The sequence below is a fragment of the Apium graveolens genome, chromosome 4, assembly GCF_009905375.1.
Source record: "Apium graveolens cultivar Ventura chromosome 4, ASM990537v1, whole genome shotgun sequence".
NCBI classification, from domain to species: Eukaryota; Viridiplantae; Streptophyta; class Magnoliopsida; order Apiales; family Apiaceae; genus Apium; species Apium graveolens.
In genome coordinates, this window is record NC_133650.1 from 306,616,584 (window position 1) to 306,635,407 (window position 18,824).

The 18,824-nt window shown below is 35.6% G+C and overlaps 4 protein-coding genes and 1 pseudogene across 4 annotated transcripts; 4 read left to right on the forward strand and 1 right to left on the reverse strand.

Moving 5' to 3' along the window:
- The first annotated feature begins 763 nt into the window (after window positions 1–763).
- LOC141720036 (putative disease resistance RPP13-like protein 3) lies at window positions 764–2,518 on the forward strand. The gene is made up of 2 exons (XM_074522391.1): window positions 764–1,148; window positions 1,282–2,518. The coding sequence occupies exons 1-2, from the start codon at window positions 764–766 to the stop codon at window positions 1,878–1,880; spliced, it is 984 nt and encodes a 327-aa protein (XP_074378492.1). The 3' UTR covers window positions 1,881–2,518.
- On the forward strand, window positions 1,974–3,266 carry LOC141720037 (putative disease resistance protein RXW24L). Its single transcript, XM_074522392.1, has 3 exons — window positions 1,974–2,105; window positions 2,169–2,695; window positions 2,840–3,266. The coding sequence occupies exons 1-3, from the start codon at window positions 1,974–1,976 to the stop codon at window positions 3,264–3,266; spliced, it is 1,086 nt and encodes a 361-aa protein (XP_074378493.1).
- Window positions 3,267–4,199: 933 nt separating this feature from the next.
- On the reverse strand, window positions 4,200–16,611 carry LOC141721544 (tryptophan--tRNA ligase, cytoplasmic-like). Its single transcript, XM_074524493.1, has 10 exons — window positions 16,394–16,611; window positions 15,401–15,892; window positions 14,443–14,628; window positions 14,243–14,294; window positions 13,783–14,154; window positions 13,070–13,180; window positions 12,798–12,969; window positions 9,748–9,935; window positions 5,389–5,483; window positions 4,200–4,630 (listed from the first exon to the last, which is right to left on the reverse strand). Exons 2-5 carry the CDS (start codon window positions 15,559–15,561, stop codon window positions 14,044–14,046), a joined length of 510 nt encoding a protein of 169 aa, XP_074380594.1. The 5' UTR covers window positions 15,562–15,892; window positions 16,394–16,611; the 3' UTR covers window positions 4,200–4,630; window positions 5,389–5,483; window positions 9,748–9,935; window positions 12,798–12,969; window positions 13,070–13,180; window positions 13,783–14,043.
- LOC141720038 (putative disease resistance RPP13-like protein 3) lies at window positions 5,785–8,529 on the forward strand. The gene has a single exon (XM_074522394.1). It carries the CDS (start codon window positions 5,914–5,916, stop codon window positions 8,527–8,529), a length of 2,616 nt encoding a protein of 871 aa, XP_074378495.1. The 5' UTR covers window positions 5,785–5,913.
- Window positions 9,912–12,627, forward strand: LOC141721545 (putative disease resistance RPP13-like protein 3; annotated as a pseudogene).
- Window positions 16,612–18,824: the final 2,213 nt, after the last annotated feature.

Sequence of the window (18,824 nt, forward strand, 5' to 3'; positions counted from 1 at the left end):
ATTCAATATTTATACCAAAGTATGGCCTAAAAGAAGCTACAAATCATAAATACCTTCAATCTAGCCCCCCTCACTCGAAAAAACCATAGTGAAATTTAATTCAGATGCAATTATTCTCTCCGATTGGACAAGTCTTGGAGTTCCGGGTCCATGATCTTGTACGTCATCTTGTTACAGAGAAGGTTATGGAGCGGAAGATATTGAGGATTTTCAACTCAGGTAAACAACATCCAAATCTTATTTGGTGCTTGCATGGACAATCACGGCATGCCATTTACAATGGAATTAGAGAAAAACAAATCACTCTAGCGTTATCATTAAATCAACTTTAGGTAATGACTTTGTCAAGTCCTTCAAATCCAATAAATTGAGTTGTGTAACGAGTTACAGGAGGAGTTGTACGTCGCACTCCAGTTCATGGTCAATGTTTTTACTGCGATTTTTTTTCATAGAAAAAATAAGTCGCAAGTCTCAATGAGGTGAAGGGTATTTTTTAGTGCACCATATGGGGCATCAATGTAGGGAAAGTCTACCCCTTCTATTTTAATCAAAAACAGCTCTGATCATGTGAAATGTTAATGACGTATCTCTTGAACCATTCACTATAATACAAATCATAAAGGCCTTCAATCTAGCCTCCCCACCCAATTGTTCTTATTACCGGACTCACTCGAAAAAACCATAGTGATAAATCCTTAAAATCTCTTCAATTTAGTCTTATATCATCAAGCCACACTTTGCTCTATTCTTCATATAAAAAAGAATGGTTGATGCCGTTGTATCTTTTTCAATTGAAAAACTTAATGAATTTGTTACTAAACAAGTTAACATTCGAACAGGAGTCAGAGACGGTATACAGTGGCTTAAAGATGAACTGGGCTACCTCCTCATTTCTGTAAGAGCTGCAGAAGCACACCAAGATAAGGATCATATCCGCCTTTGGACAGACTGTGTCAGAGATGTTGCAAATCAAGCTCTTATTATACTAGAGAGGTTTAGCTCCCAGAAAGGAGAATATGAAGCTCATGAACAAGGTGGTATTCTGGATTACTTGCGGAGTTTTATCTGTATCTGCAATAAAGAGGCCAATATCTTTGATGTCGGTAGGGATATCGAGTCACTCAGGGAAATAGTGAATGGGATTAAGAGTAGGCGAGACAATATCGTATTAACGACATGATCATAGCCACTCCGGTTGTGCAACAGAGAAAGAGAACATTGCTAAGAGCATCTTCCTTTGACCACGAGGAGGACGTAATTGGTTTGGAAGATGACTTTAAGACTCTATTGGCCCAACTATCCAACGGGACCCATCCCTTGGTATGATTTCCATTCACGGAATGGGGGGGTTGGGCAAGTCTACACTTGCTAGTAAGTTGTACCACTCTAGTCAACTCACTCACTTTAAAATCCGTACTTGGGTATGTGTCTCCGAGGATTATGACGTCGCACAAGTTCTGAGGAAGATAATAAACTCTTTAACGGGAGAGGAACTCCATTCATTGAACAAGATGGAGGAAATCGAGTTGCTAAGGCATCTGCGAAGGAAGCTAGATGTTGATCATTATCTTGCAGTGATTGATGATATATGGGATGTAAACATTTGGAAAAAGATTAAAAATGCGTTTCCAGACAAAAAGAATGGTAGCAGAGTCATTATGACCACAAGGAATAAAACCGTGGCTGAGGGTGTAGGTGACACATGTTTTGTCCATGAACTCCTTTTACTGGAAGCAGATAAGAGCTGGGAATTGTTCTGTAAGAGGACAAAACCAAGCCCAAACCTGGAGATATTAGGCAAGGAGCTGGTAGGTAAATGTGGAGGTTTACCACTTGCAATCGTAATCCTGAGTGGACTATTATTGCAAAAAAAGACGTAAACGTTTTGGTCAGATGTAAAAGACCATCTTTGGAGAAAATTGAAGGGCAAGTCTTCGGAGATTAAAGAACTACTCAACTTGAGTTACGATGACATGTCTTTCCAAACAAGACAGTGTTTTCTGTACCTTGCAAGGTTTCCGGAGGACCATATCATTGATGTTTTCGAGTTAAAGTTGTTATGGATTGCAGAGGAATTCATATCAGAAGCTGATGAAGAGGATGGAGTAGACATGGAGGATGTGGCTGAGGATTATGTAAATGAGCTTATGAATCGCAATATGATTTAGATAGAATTACTCTCTCTGGAAGGACAAGTTTTGAGGTTTCGGGTCCATGATCTTGTACGTGATCTTGCCATAGAGAAGGCCATGGACCACAAGGTATTGGGAATCTTCGACTCAAATAAACAACATCAAAATACCATCCGTTCGTTGCAAGGACAATCACGGCATGCCATTTACAATGGAATCAATGAGTACTTGAAATTACTTGGGCCTAATTCCGATGCTTATAAGTTTTTGCGCTCATTAGCAATAACTAATAGAATTGTTAGACCTGAAGTAGAAGTGAAGATGATGTACACTAGATTTAAATATCTTAAGGTGCTGGACTTGAGCAGTGCTAAAAATTCATATATTATACCTGAAGAAATAGGAGATTTAATTCTCCTAAAGTTCTTATGCTTAATGGGTGGTAGTTATGGAAAAGTTTTTGTAATTCCTCCAAGTGTAGGCAAACTCAAAAGGTTACAAACTATATCTGGTTCCTTCACATACAAATTTCCTAAAGAGATGTGTGAGTTGAAGGAAATAAGGCATCTAATCTTCTCGGAAATAGAAGGGAAATTGAATATTGGCGGCGACCAAACAAACCTCCAGACTATAAATTACATTTCGTACGCAGAATAGTTCCACATTAATACCATCCATTGGACCAATCTTCATGCACTTGATATTAGAGGTAGTGGAGGAGAAGAAGAAGCAGATTACAGTTGTCAGTCCATAGCTAACTTAAAATGTCTCCGAACATTAAGGCTGTCTATGGGATATTTTAGATCAACAATCCAACCACTTGGCTCTTGCAAACATCTCAAGAGGGTCACGTTGTTTGGGAAGATGAATGATCCAAAAGAATTGAGTTGGCTGCCGGATTCAGTAATTGATTTAACTCTAGGTCGTACTTTTTTCGAAAAAGATCCAATGCCTACTTTGGGAAGTTTGTCTAATCTCACCGCTCTTCGTTTAGGAGATTCTTACTCAGGGGAGAAAATGGTTTGCAGTGCAGATGCATTTCTATGTCTACAATATTTAACATTAAATGCACATGGTAAACTGGAAGAATTTCAGGTTAATGAAGGAGCTCTGCTTTCTTTCTTTTCGAATTAAAGGTTGTCGTATTGCGATGGACATGATTCCACCGCGAATAACTTCTCTTCCTCGTGTACCTTCTTTTCCACTATTTTTTGTGTAATTTTTTTTTATAGAACAGGCCCGATCTTTTTTTTTAGTTCCCCCTCCCCCTCCCACAAAAGATAACAGTGGAAACTTTTTACGAGTACTACAAATTTTAGCCCTCGCAAGCAAGTTTCAAAATAATCATCAGAATATAGTGAATACACCCATACGCTCATTTGGAGCATCAGTTTTAAGAGAACTTGAAGTTAGACCTCATCATACAAGACCAGATAACGTGTTCTCAGAGAGAAATTAGCGAATTAAAAACCTCGTGGCCTAATCTATGTCAGAAAGGGGTTTCTCGATCTTGTTGTAAAGGGTGACCATCTTGCTGTAGAGGGTGACCATCTTGCTGTAAGTAGTAATCGATATGAGAATGATGATGACATAGATGAAAGGGGGTTATAAATATAGGGAGAAGAAGATGAGGAAGAAAGTGAGAAATTTAAGATATGTAAAGTTCGAGAAAAGAACTCAAAAATTACAGGGTCATATATATTACGGATCAGATGAGGAAGATAAAAGGAAGGAAAGAATGACAAGAAAATGAGAATCAGCAAAGAGCATGACAAGGAAGAACACAAAGTTTGGATGGACTTTATTAGAGCTGCTCTACTTGTATAAAACTCAAGCTAACATTACATTGATGTATGTTCTCCCAAGTTCATTGTCAGTTTGTAACTATTTGCTGCGCAAAGAGAATAAAACTTTAACTAATATAACTTGTCAAGATTACAAAAGATGCAAACTTTATCTCCCAGCCCAGTTACTTCAACACCATATGAAGAAATACAAAGAAAAGGGATAAAACTTCATTGATTAGTACAATATTACAAGTACAATTAAACACATGCTTTCTGACAATCGCAATAAGAATATCTCAAGCTTCTTGATAATATTATTGATACTCTTTATCGGGGCAAGAATTGTTTATTTAGTTATTACAGGGAAAAAAATAAAGAAAACTATTTGCACTATTACTACCACAATTTTCCAAGAAGATAAGAGTTCACTGAACGGAAGAAAATTAACACATAAGCAATTCAGCGAGATTAACATATAACGACAAGAAGTTCAGTATATTAGACTTAAAATTTATCAATTTACCAGAAAACTGTAGCTCCAATTATTGTTTGAAACACATACATTTCCAGCACAAGTGGAGAAAGAAATAACAATGTAAAAACCAGACTGACCTCTTTGACGGTCGATTTCAAAAATTGTAAAACCGGAAGCACGGTTCAGATCCTTGTAGTTCAGGAGAGAGAATGATCGGATATCCACAATTCCTCCTCCTTCCAAAAAAGGAAAAAACAGAGAATCTATTTTAAGTGCCACAATTTTCAGCCCATCATAAAAATATTACATTATAAACCCATAGGCTCATTTGGAGCATCAGTTTTAAGAGGACTGGAAAGGGTGTACCTTAAAAAAGCCAAATGACGGTATCAGATATAAATTAGTGAATGAAAAACCTCGACCTAAATCCTAATCTATGTCAGGAAGGGGGTTCTGGTGGGTAGTTAATCAAAGAATGTATTCTTCAGCGTTCAGACATACATGTAATAATACATTAGTGATTATTAGACATGCGTCTGGTCACTATACAGGGCACAATATGAGGTATCAAAACAGGATATACAATATGAGGATTGTTGCTGAACCAGCTCTGATTATCAAAGACTTGCATCTCTGAACCACATAAACCTTAACCTATAAGGTATCAAAACAGGGAAGAGTCTAATCTCTTGAGTAGCTAATTTCTGCTACAACACGTGAGTGGGAAGGTATTATTAACCTGGCAGTATGAGCTTCAACCTTGGATCATTTTCGGTCTATTTGATCATAAAAATCAAATAAATAAAAAATTATGGCACAGGTAGAGTATATTTGAAAAATTAAAATTCATAGATCTTAACTGAAATTTTGAATTTAAAACATTTGGTAAAAATAAAACTTAAACTAATTTGTTAATTTCCCAGGACACAAATATTTAAATACATGTAAGAAAAACAACACACTCTAGTAATATCGGATGGTGGAGGAATATAACCTTTGGATCGAGTTCACACAAGCATTTCAAGTCAGCTGTCATAACTAATCCGGATTAATGACTGCTTCACATCGTTCAAATCCAATAATTGAATACTGTAATAAGTTACAGGTGTTGTAGATGTCACTCCAGTTCATAGTCAATGCTTTTATTGTAATTTTTTCTATTAAAAAAACATAGATGCTCATAACATGTTTGACATTGTAATAAAAAACTAACAAGCAATGAGCCCTAATTAAGTCGTTAACATGTAGTAGTGTCATACATGAGTTGTTAACCAGTTAAAGGCATGAGGCTGGTTGTTGTGATCTTATGAGATCCTATGAAATGTTAATGTACCATACATATCATATCATACATTAAGCCACTAATCATAAAGGCCTTCAATCTCTCCCCTTCTCATTTCAAAAGTTTATTTGTATTGTTTTTCGGTGGAATTCCTTTTTCTCATTCTTGGTTCCAAGTCCCTTAAATCATATCATAATTCATAAATCCACAGTAGTCTTTTTTACTTGATTAAGTAAAATGGTTGATGCAGCTGTATCCTTTACTATTGAAAAACTTGGCGAATTTGTTACCAAACAGGTTAACATTAGGATTGGAGTCAAAGATGGTATAGAGTGGCTCAGAGATGAATTGGGCTACCTGCTTATTTCCGTAAGAGCTGCAGAAGCCCACCAGGGATCAGATCATATCCGCCTCTGGACAGAAAGTGTCAGAAATGTTGCAAATCAAGCTCTTATTATCCTGGACAGGTTTGGCACCCAGCAAGAAGAACATGAAGCTCATAAACAAGGCAGTGTTCTGAATCGCATGCGGAGCTTTATCTGCATCTGCCAGAAAGAAGCTAATCTCTTTGATATCAGTAAGGATATTGAGTCACTCAGGAAGAGAGTGGTTGGCATCAAGAGTAGGCGGGACGAATATCGTATTAACGATATGATCATAGCCACTCCGGTTGTGCAACAGAGAAAGAGAACATTACTAAGAGCAGCTTCCTTTGACCACGAGCATGACACAGTTGGTTTGGAAGATGACGTTCAGACTCTATTGGCTCTACTTTCCAACGGGGACCCATCCCTTAGTTTGATTTCCATTCACGGAATGGGGGGATTGGGAAAGTCTACACTTGCTAGTAAGCTGTACCACTCTAGTGAATTGAGTCACTTCAAAAGGCGTGCTTGGGTCTGTGTCTCCGAGGATTATGACATCAGACATGTTCTGAGGAAGATAATAAACTCTTTAACAGGAGAGGACCTCGATTCATTGAACAAGATGGAGGAGATCGAGTTGCTACGGCACCTAAGAACGAAGCTAGATGTTGATCATTATCTTGTAGTGATAGATGATATATGGGATGCAGACAATTGGAAAAAGATCAAAAATGCATTTCCAGACAAGAAGAACGGTAGCAGAGTCATTATAACCACGAGGAATAAAACAGTGGCGGAGGGTGTAGATGACAAATGTTTTGTCCATGAACTCCGTTTTCTGAGAGCGGATGAGAGCTGGCAATTGTTCTGTAAGAGAACAAAACCAACCCCCAACCTTGAGATATTAGGTAAGGAGATGGTAGGTAAATGTGGAGGTTTACCACTTGCAATTGTAATCCTTGCCGGACTTTTATTGCAAAAGAAGACATTCACATTTTGGTCAGAAGTAAAAGACCATCTTTGGAGGAGGTTGAAGGGAAAGTCTTCAGAGATTGAAGAACTACTAAACTTGAGTTATGATGACTTGTCTTTCCGAATGAGCCAATGTTTTCTGTACCTTGCAAGGTTTCCGGAAGACCAGATAATTGATGTTTTCAAGTTAAAGTTGTTATGGATTGCAGAGGAATTCATATCAGAAGCTGACGAAGAAGACGGAGTACACATGGAGGATGTGGCTGAGGATTATGTAAATGAGTTTATTAATCGCAATATGATTCAGATAGAATTACTCTCCCCGGGAGGACAAGTTCTGATATGCCGGGTTCATGATCTTGTACGTGATCTTGCTATAGAGAAGGCTACGGAGCACAAGATATTAGGAATTTTCGACTCAAGTAAACAACATCCAAATCCAATCCGTTCATTGCAAGGACAATCACGGCATGCCATTTACAACGGAATTGATGAGTACTTGAAATTACTCGGGCATAACTCCGATGCCTTGACATTGCGCTCATTAGCAATAACTAAAAAAATTGGTAGACGGGAAGTAGAAGAAGTGAAGTTGATGTACACGAGATTTAAATATCTCAAGGTGCTGGACTTGACCAGTGTTAGAAGTTCAGAGGCTATACCTGAAGAAATAGGAGATTTAATTTTCCTAAAGTTCTTAGGCTTAATGGGTGGTATTGATGAAGATGTTTTAGTAATTCCTCCAAGTATAGGGAAACTCAAAAAGTTACAAACTCTTTGCGGCTCTCGCTACTATAACATTCCCTACAAACATCCTAAAGAGATGTGTGAGTTGAAGGAAATAAGGCATCTGATGTTTTACACAATTGATGGGAAAATGAATATTGGCGGCGACCAAACCAAACTGCAGACTATAAATTGCATACCTTATGCAGAATTGCACCATATTGATACCACCAATTGGACCAATCTCCATACACTTAAAATTACAGGTAGTCGAGGCAAAGAAGGACAATTTTACAATTTGGAGTCCATAGCTAATTTAACAAATCTCCAAACATTATCCGTTTATATGGAGTATGATATTATTTCAGCAATCCAACCACTTGGGTCTTGCAAACATCTCAGGAGAGTTGTGTTGTACGGGCTAATGGAAGATCCGGAGCAATTAAGTTTGCTCCCAGATTCAGTCATTGATTTAGAGCTTGTTTTGACTAACTTCAAAAAAGATCCGATGCTTACTTTGAAAAGTCTGCCTAATCTCACAGCTCTTCGTTTAGAAGATTCTTACTCAGGGAAGAATATGGTTTGCAGTGCAGATGCGTTTCAATGTCTACAATCTTTATCATTAAATACACTCCGGAACCTGAAAGAATTACAAGTTGATGAAGGAGCTCTGCCTTCTTTAAAAGCTTTTCAAATAAAACGTTGTGATAGTATCAAGATTGACAAGATTCCGCCGCGAATAACGTCTCTTCCTCTAGTACCATTTATTCCGTTAACGTCGTTGTATTAGATTCAGAACCAAATTATTATCACTCACTAAAATGTGTCTGAAGATGAATGGTTGAACCTCTGTTTTAGTCATGTCAACTTTTGGCTATTTTGACAAATTATTTGTTGGGCTGGTGCATATATTTATTTTGTTTTAGTGTAAAAGTATATTTAGTTTAGAGAATGATAAGCAACTTTTGGAGCTGCTCTAAAGAATATGGTTCGATCAATATCTCAGAGTGCTGCACTTGAACAGAGTCATAAGTTTAGAGGGTATACCTGAAGAAATAGGAGATTTAATTCTCCTAAAGTTCTTGCGCTTAACGGGTGATGTTTCTGGAAAAGTTTTAGTAATTCCTCCAAGTGTAGGAAAACTCAAAAAGTTGCAAACTTTTTGTGGCTCGCTTTTTTCCTATTTTAAGTACAAATTTAGCTTAGTCTCTATATCTCACACTGGTTTTGCTCCAAAATTGACAGCTACAGAAGCATTTGTTGCTTTCGAATAAATCAATACTTGGAAAATACACTTCCCAGAGCTTATATTTCTCATCTTTCATTGCAAGACAGAAACAATTAGTGTGTTTGGTTTGGTTCAAGACATGCACGATTGCAAGTTATAGCCTAGCTTTTAGAATTTGGGGTTAGTTCATATATTTTTAGAGGCTAAACGATTGTGAAAATCCGATTCGCTAATTCCATGGCCAAAAACTAATTTCGGGTTTATTTGATTAGTGTGTTTGGTTTGGTTCAACATCTTAGGTTGTTTTAGTTCATATACATTTGAAGGGTACACAAAGAAGACATATCGGCGAGCAGGCATTTGACAGATGAAAATGAAAACCAATCTTTTGGCATGTGACCAAACTACTATTGAAAAATTGTCACATTTATTTCCAGATTACTAATGATGTGAAAGCATTTAATGGGGGACAGTAGGGCTATACATCAGTGAAAAGGACACAAGTTTGGTCCTGGAAAAGTCTAACCTGGAGGCTTATCACTTATGAGCTATGCACTATATACACCACACATATAGATCTACAAAACTGCAAATCATAAAAGCTTCCAAGTTTCCATTCAATCACAAACCACATTTTTATTTTTTACTGGATTGAGAAGAATGGTCGATGCAGTTGTTTCCTTCACAATTGAAAAACTTAATGAATTTGTTACCAAACATGTTAAGATTAGGACAGGAGTTAAAGATGGTATAGAGTGGCTTAAAGATGAATTAGGCTACCTGCTCATTTCTGTAAGAGCTGCAGAAGCACACCAAGATACCGAGCACATCCGACTGTGGACAGACAACGTCAGAGAAGTTTCAAATCAAGCTGTTCTTATCCTGGAGAGGTTTACTGCTCAACAAGAAGAAAATTCAGCTCCTGAACAAGGTGGTGTTCTGCATCGTATGTGGAGATTTATCTGCATCTGCAAGAAAGAAGCCAATCTTTTTGATATCGGTAAGGAAATCGAGTCACTCAAGGAAAAAGTTGTGGTACTCAAGAATAGGCGAGATGAATATCATATTAACGACGTAATCATTGCCAATCCAGCTTACGAAGAAAGAGAACATTGCTAAGAGCAGCTTCCTTCGACCACAAGGAGGATGTGATTGGTTTCGAAGATGATGTTCGAACTTTGTTGGCTCAACTTGGTAATGGGGATCCCTCCCTTGGCTTAATTTCCATTCACGGAATGGGGTGTTTGGGCAAGTCCGCACTTGCCAGCAAGTTGTACCACTCTAGAGAATTAAGTCATTTTAAAAGTCGTGCTTGGGTGTGTGTCTCCGAGGATTATAATATCACACATGTTCTGAGCAAGATAATAAACTCTTTTACCGGACAGGGACTAGATTCATTGAACAAGATGGAAGAGATCGAGTTACTGCGGCACCTGCGAACAAAATTGCTAGATGGCGATCATTATCTTGTAGTCATTGATGATATATGGGATGTAGACGTTTGGAAAAAGATTAAAAATGCATTTCCAGACAAGAAGAACGGTAGTAGGGTAATTATGATCACGCGGAGTAAATTTGTTGCCGAGGGTGTAGATTCCACATGTTTTGTCCATCAACTCCGTTTTTTGAGAGAAGGGGAAAGTTGGGAATTGTTCTGTAACAAAGCAAAACCAACCCCGAACCTGGAGATATTAGGTAAGGAGATGGTAGGTAAATGTGGAGGTTTACCACTTGCAATCGTAATCCTAAGTGGACTATTATCACAAAAAAAGATGTATACATTTTGGTCAGATGTGAAGGACCATCTCTGGAGAAAGTTGAAGGGCGAGTCCTCAGAGATTAAAAAACTACTAAACTTGAGTTATGATGACTTGTCTTTCCCACTAAGACAATGCTTTCTGTACCTTGCAAGGTTTCCAGAAGACTATACTATTGAAGTTTCCAGGTTAAAGTTGTTATGGATTGCAGAGCAATTCGTATCAGATGCTGACGAAGAAGGAGTAGACATGGAGGATGTGGCTGAGGATTATGTGAATGAGCTTATGAACCGCAATATGATTTAGATAGAATTACTCTCTCCGGAAGGACAAGTTTTGACCTGTCGGGTCCATGATATTGTACGTGATCTTGCCATAGAGAATGCCATGGAGAAGAAGATATTGGGAATATTTGACTCAAGTAAACAACATCCAAATCGCAACCATTTGTTGCAAGGACAATCACGGCATGCCATTTACAATGGAATTGGTGAGTACTTGAAATTACTTGGGCCTAATTCCGCCAATGCTTTAACATTGTGCTCACTAGCAATAATTACTAATGAATTTGTTAGAACTGAAGTAGAAGAAGTGAAGTTGATGTACACGAGATTTAAATATCTTAGAGTACTGGACTTGAGCAGTGTTTCACATTCAGAGAGTATTATACCTGAAGAAATAGGAGATTTAATTCTCCTAAAGTACTTAGGCTTAATGCGTAGTAGAGTTGGAGAAGTTTTAGTAATTCCTCCAAGTATAGGGAAACTCAAAAAGCTACAAACTATATCTGGTTCCTTGGCTTACAAATTTCCCAAAGAGATTTTCCAGTTGAAGGGAATAAGGCATCTAAACTTTTCCGGAATTGAAGGGAAATTGAATATTTGCAGAGACCAAACAAAACTCCGGACTATATGTCCCATATCGTATACAGAATGGATCCATATTGATACTATGAATTGGACCAATCTTCATACACTTTCTATTTATGGTAGTAGAGTAAATTCAGATTCAGATGAAGAAGAAGAAGGAGATTACAGTTTGGAGTCTATAGCTAATTTAACAAGTCTCCGAACATTACTCCTGCGTTTCTATCAGAGTCAAATTTCAACAATCCAGCCACTTGGGTCTTGCAAACATCTCAAGAGGGTCGTATTAAACGGGAAGATGAAAAATGCAGAAGAATTAAGTTTGCTGCCAGATTCAGTCATTGATTTAACTGTATTTAGTACTGGTTTCAAGGAAGATCCCATGCACACTTTGGAAAGTTTGTCCAATCTCATCGTTCTTAATTTAGAATTTTGTTACTGGGGGAAGAAAATGGTTTGCACGGCAGATGCATTTCCATGTCTACAATATTTATCATTAAAGACACTCCAGAACCTGGAAGAATTACAAGTCGATGAAGGAGCTCTGCCTTCTTTAAAAGCATTTCAACTCGAGCATTGTCGTGGTATTAAGATGGACAAAATTTCGCAGCGATTAACTTCTCTTCCTGGCATACCTTTTTTTTGACAAGTTTGTTGTATGATTAGATGAAGATGGTTAAAGCAGCAAACAAACGAAGTTGAGCTCGTTTGTTGAGCCGAGCTTAAACTAAGCCGAAAGGATTCTAATTTTTTTAAACAAGTCGAGTCGATCCAAGTTTATCTCCCTGTATTTTTTATTATCATTTAACAAATTAAGATTCTAAGGATGGAGAACTCCAAAGACTACAACCGTCACTCTTAAGATCTGTAAATACTCTAGAAAAACTGATTGATGAAAAGCTTCTACTCGCTGTTCAAGGGGTTCTCAAAGAAGACACAGCAATTTACATCAGAAGCAGAAAAACATTATAAAAATATTATAAATGTATGGCCTATGTTATAAAGGATATACCTATGTTATAAACAAATTTCTATTTGATCGTTTGCTACACATGAACCTAGTTAACCAATTCTTCCCTGAGCGCTTACAAGTTAAGGTGGCACTAGTATAAATTGCAAGAATAGTTGTGTTATTGAAATATTGCAGAAGAAATACCATGTTACCAAGAAATTAGTAAACAACTAAACATGGTTATAAATCTTTCACCTTGGAGTGAATCAATTTCATATGGAATCCCAGGGAGATGAGTAGAGATCATAAACGATCACGAATAAGAAAAGAATGAGAGATCCACTGGCGACCAGCACATTCAAATCATCTTCGTATTTCAGTTGAACATATTTGGAAAAGGCCTTACTGCCATAAATGCATCAACCATCTGTATAAAGGTAAGTGTGTAAGTGCTTCTCATCATATTCCAATCAAACAGCCAGTCGATAAGATATAATAACAAGTCCAAAATATAGCAGTTTACTTGCCTCATCTGTAACTGCTGCACGAGCCTTGTGATGCCTTTCAACTATGTCAGTAAGAACTTCAATAAGTCGCTTCTTCACTTTCCCAGTAAGCTTCCGGCCCTCCTTATACTTCTGATTATGAAATGCAACAGCCTCAGTAAGTTTGTAGAGCAATTACGGATGTATTAGTAAATATATGTGTACTGCATTTTTTTCCCAAAAGAAGAAGATATACAAAGTAAAATTCTAATTGTTAGGTAGAAGTGCTATGTGCAATAATACAACTAACAAAGATATCGGATGTTTAATTTAGTATGTAAAGTGTGCGCTATTTGGTTGTAAATATAGGACCTATACAAGTTTGTTGTCCTTATAATATTTTTTTTTCCTAATTGACATGGTCTATTATACTTGCCAAAAAAGAAGGTCTAATCCAGACTTAAACCAAAATATAATTCATTTTCATGAGTTTTATATATCGGAAAATATCCAAAATGCAGAATTTATTCATCCTTCATTCTGAAATTTGTGTGTTTCCAAAGCGGAATGCCAATTTATATTTAGTTATAACAGCGGTGGTTGAAGTTTCTAGATCGAAGTTATCCAAAAATGTTTCACTGACTTATTCTTGTCAGAGTTGATAGATCGTGAGAGCCATACTAATAGTGACAATATGGTACTATCATATCAAAAATAAAGAAGATATATAATAAAGGGTATAATTAAGATCATACATTGTCAATTGCACATGGAATTAAGCAGAGAAGACCGTCTTTTTCAGGGAAGAGGTGCGGAAATGAGCTGGGAAAGGATGGAACTGCCTGTGGTCATAAAAAAATTAGCAAAACTTAAATCAGTGATTCTAATAGTTTCTAAAGCCCATAATTCAAGTGTTGACAAAATATTAGGCCACACAGTTAACACCCTTGATGACGAGACTTCAAGAATGTGAAAAGAATTAGGACTTCAAGTCAATGATTATTACCAAGAAAATGTTAACATGAACAAGCATACAACAACTGAACAATAGAAAGATTAATCTGAACCAGCTGACAAAATGTTTTTCCAATATGATCGTCCAAGTTTAAGCCACAGATGCCTTCAACCTGCATGGTATTCCGAAAGAAATATAAAACTGGCAATATAAAGACAAAGAGATCACTATTCCAGAATCCAAACAGCATACAAACAAACCTCATTATATGTTAGACAATTTCCAAAGTTCACCATGTTCTTGTAGAAGGCACTGCACCAGATATTTTCATATGTGAATTAGAGGAGGAGCAAAACGACGGAAGTAAAATGTATATGCAATTGCTAATTCTTGTTTTGCTTTATTGCAGAGCTATTTTAATTTGCAATGTAACTGATACTTTTTTTAAAAAAATAACTACCCGCCAACATAATCAATATCTGAGAAGATAAATGTTTTGGATATGTCAAAGCCACCTGCTATGATGTCTTTAGCATTTTCACGAGCCAATCTTTGGCTCTCCTCTATTGATACATTTCCCGACATGAACTTCACATCATCAGCCAGCTGAATCACGAGAGGAACATTGAATGCATCCTGCAAATATCTGAAAGCAGAATTATATTTATTTTACTAACACGGATCTTTCAAAACAGAGCAATTAAAGCAGCACAATATTGTTCCGTTTGAGGTCTAATTATATGATCTTATTGTATGGTTAGACCTGGAAATACTGGTATACGACACGTGAACACGTTACGAAACGACACGAATAATTAGTGTTTGAGTTCGAAAATTTGGTACACGAACACGAAAAAACACGAATATAATTAGTGTTGGGTTTGGGTTTCCGATATAGGTACACGACACGGAACTAAAGTACACGGAATAAATAAATAATTAAATTTTTAAAAATATATAATATACATATATATACTAAATACCAAATGCGAATTTTACCTAATCTAAATAACATATATATAATTGTAAATACTAAAATATAACTTTAACATTTAATTATCTATTGCATTTTTTAACAATTAATATTTTTTGTATATAATCCGTGTACTTTAGTGTACTAAAGCGTGTAAACACGAATATATTAGTTACTGGTTAGTGTCACCAAATTGGTACACGAATGCAAATTTGGGTTGGGTTCGGGTTTAAGGTTTGGTACAAGAAAGTACACGGAACGTTTGTACATGACTCAGAACGTTGCCAGGTCTATGTATGATACATTAGCTTTCCTAGATTAAAGTATGTTCATAAGGTTGCAAAACATTACAAGAGTTACAGAAATATTAATATAAAACATCAATTAAGTTAGTCTTTCTCGCTATATTGATTGTGTTAAACTTAAAATACAAAACTAAACTTACTTGGTAAACACGAAGGGAATAAGATGACCAAGATACAAAGCCTCCGAAGGCACTATACTGGAATACAAATAAAACTTGTTCTCCCTTGTTGGGAAATGTGGGTAGTAGTCCCACATTGTCAAGTCAATTTGAGCCAAAATTTGATTGGATGAATGTTGCATGCACGCAACGAGTGACACTTGGAATGTGTTATCCGAGAGGGCCGTAATAGTTTCTTGATCCTGTGATAGTTTCTTACTCCGTTTTAGTTCGCCGAAGGTGTTGTTCGCATGACATCGCCGTCTTCCCTGGGAGGCTGACGCGACTCGCACATATGGTGAGGGCCATAATAGCTTTAAGGAGACAATTATACTACTGGACTCGAGAATTTCTCCTCATATCCTTTTGTTAATTTCTGTTATTCGCACGTTTATATTATATGTATTAATCGCACATTGTGTAACACCCTTTCATAGGCGTCCAATAGATCATTCAAGTCCCTCATTCAAGTCCCTGGCAATTACCCAAAATTACGAATAAGTACATATACAAACACAAAAATCAAATCTAAAATTGGAGTAGAATTAGGAAAACTATAATACAACTGATCAAAACAAATTCACACATTTGAATCAGAAGTACAACCGGTGAGCAAAGAAGAGTTTTCGATAACTAGGTCTTCCTCATATAATGTGGCTGCAATTAAGGTTTTTTAACTAAATCAAGCATACGGTGATTACGAAGACGATGCTACAACACTATCTATTTCAGGTTTTAATCTGGCTTCAAAAAAAACTTTTAAATGATCTTAATTCAAATTCCGAGACTTAACAAATAACAATACTACAACACAATACAAGACATGGGTATTGTACTATTTTCATTAAACAAGAAATCTAGGGTTTGAGATAAATAACACTTGTATTATTTAAACACTGTCAACATTAACATTTAGAAGAAAAAGAGCTAATACACTACTACACAAGTCTATGTTTGAATGTATATACAATATACCGTCGGAAATTTTGACCTGAGAGACCATGATGTATTGGCAGTTTTTTTTTTTTTTGAGACCATGATGTATTGGCAGTTGATTGTCGCTAAAACTGGCAATTATTTACGTCACTTCGTCACCCCGTTGTAGTTGGTCCGTAGCACTAGCAACACAAAGCCTGAGATTTTGACGAACAATAAAACATTGCAGAGAGACAGAGATTATACTCTCCATCCGACTTTACATTTTCTTGTTTCAGGCAATAATACAATTTGCTTTTTACATATTACATTAATTAACTAGGCGCTACGTGTTTGCTATCATTGTGGATCGGGATTAATTATATGGCACGTTATATATTACAAAAATTTTAATTTGTGTTTTATGTTTGATAGAATCCTTTTATAAAGAACAACAAATTTTAACGTGTGCGGATGTTTATGAGGTATTTGAATGAGAATCACAAAATTTATTGATTATTTGGCTTACGTTGTTGTAATTTTTTTATCGTAAATTTGATTATATGTAGAAAAGAAATTAATAAAAATATTAATGTACTAAGTCATGTTTCATCCTTTTTGAGTGAGTAAAATTTTTTTTATTCTGTTTGTTACTTTTTTAAATCTCTCGGTGCTATTTTATATTTTTCCATAAAATTTTATTTAAATTAATTTACATGAATCATCATTACTCAAAAGAATACTCTCATCATATATCTAACATTTTAATAGTTTGAGATATTATAAACATAAAAAAAATCACAATTACAATATGAGATATATCTTTGTTTGTTTATACCTGGTGTTCCGAGACGGAGCTTAACCTAGTCTCGGTTAAGAAGCGTTGAGCAGAAAACCGCAAAAAACGCCCGAAAACGTGGTTTTTAATTTTCGTGGTGCAGTTACGGTTTGAATTTTTAATAAACCGCGCGGTGCGGTGCAAGTTGTGGTTTTAAATTTTTGAAATGTGATTCAAATCGCACCGCACCGCACCGCAATATTTAATATATATATATATATAATACTTATATTTCATGATTCCATTTATTAAGTCTGATTTCATTTAACATACTAGGAGTGCTTGTTTAGTGATCATCGTATTTTTGCAAGACCAATTGTTATGTGGTGATCATCCTATTTGTGTTTCTTCACAAATAATGAGATACATGGTACAAAACCACCTATTTAATGGTGAATTCATTTAATTGTCGAGCCAAGCTTCTACGTTAAACTTTACAGTGTGGAATTTCTAAATTATATTATTGAAGAATATTGGCGACTTTGTTATATTATTCGGAAATTTAATTAAATTTAAGTTTTATATTTATTTAAAATTTTCGAACTTATAATGTATAAACCGCAGTGAACCACAGCGCACCGCGTTTTTGTGGTGTGGTTTATGCGGTTTTTTAGGGTACGCTGTGCGGTTGCGGTTTGGAAATTTGATCAAACCGCATGTGTGGTTTGGTTTGAGGTTTGAGGAAAAAATCGCACCTCCCGCACCGCGCTCACCCCTAGTTTATACTCTCCATCCGACTTTACATTTTCCGGTTTCAGGCAATAATACAATTTGTTTTTAGGCAAGAAAGAAGTCGAGTGCAATTAGAAATTAAGTTTAAGTTGGATAAAAAGTTATAAGATTTAATTTTTTTAATACAATTATATTTGTTTAAAATTTAATTTGGAAAGTGTTATCATACTTTTTAGGAAGGTATTAACTAACCGACCGAACGAAACTATATTTTGCTGATAATATTTACTAACCTATAACCCGTGTCATGCACGGACTGATTATAATACTTGTAATTTCTATTATTTGATTATTTTGTAAAACTAAATAATAATAAAATAATATATATATATATATTATTGAGATTAATAAAATTAAAACTTTTACGTATTATTTTGTATATATTATATTATTGAAGGATTCAAAATTTAGATAGTTAAAATCTTAAAAGTCCTTCTTTTATGTCTGTAATAAAGTGGGATCCTTGAATATCACTGTATGTGGATGATTTGCTATTATTTTTTAATGTTGTTTTTTTTTTTAATTTTTTCTTGATTTATTAAATATTTGGTTATAATATAATTTGAATTAATAAAATTAATTTGGAAGTGTTTGGTTCCCTACTAAGACAAAAGTTGAGTGCGATTAAAAATTAAGTTGGATAATAATTTATAGAGTTTGTAGTTAAATCATATACATGATTTAATTTTTCAGTTAAATAATATTTGTTTGAACATTTTTTGTAAGGTGTTAAGATATTTTTTAGGAAGCTGTTAATCAACCGACCAAACAGTACCTTGTTTTGCTTATAATAGTATCGTATAGATTAATAAAATTAATTTGGAAGTGTTTGGTTCTCTACTAAGATAGAAATTGAGTGCGATTAGAAATTAAGTTGGATAATAATTCATAGAGTTTGTAGTTATATCATATACATGATTT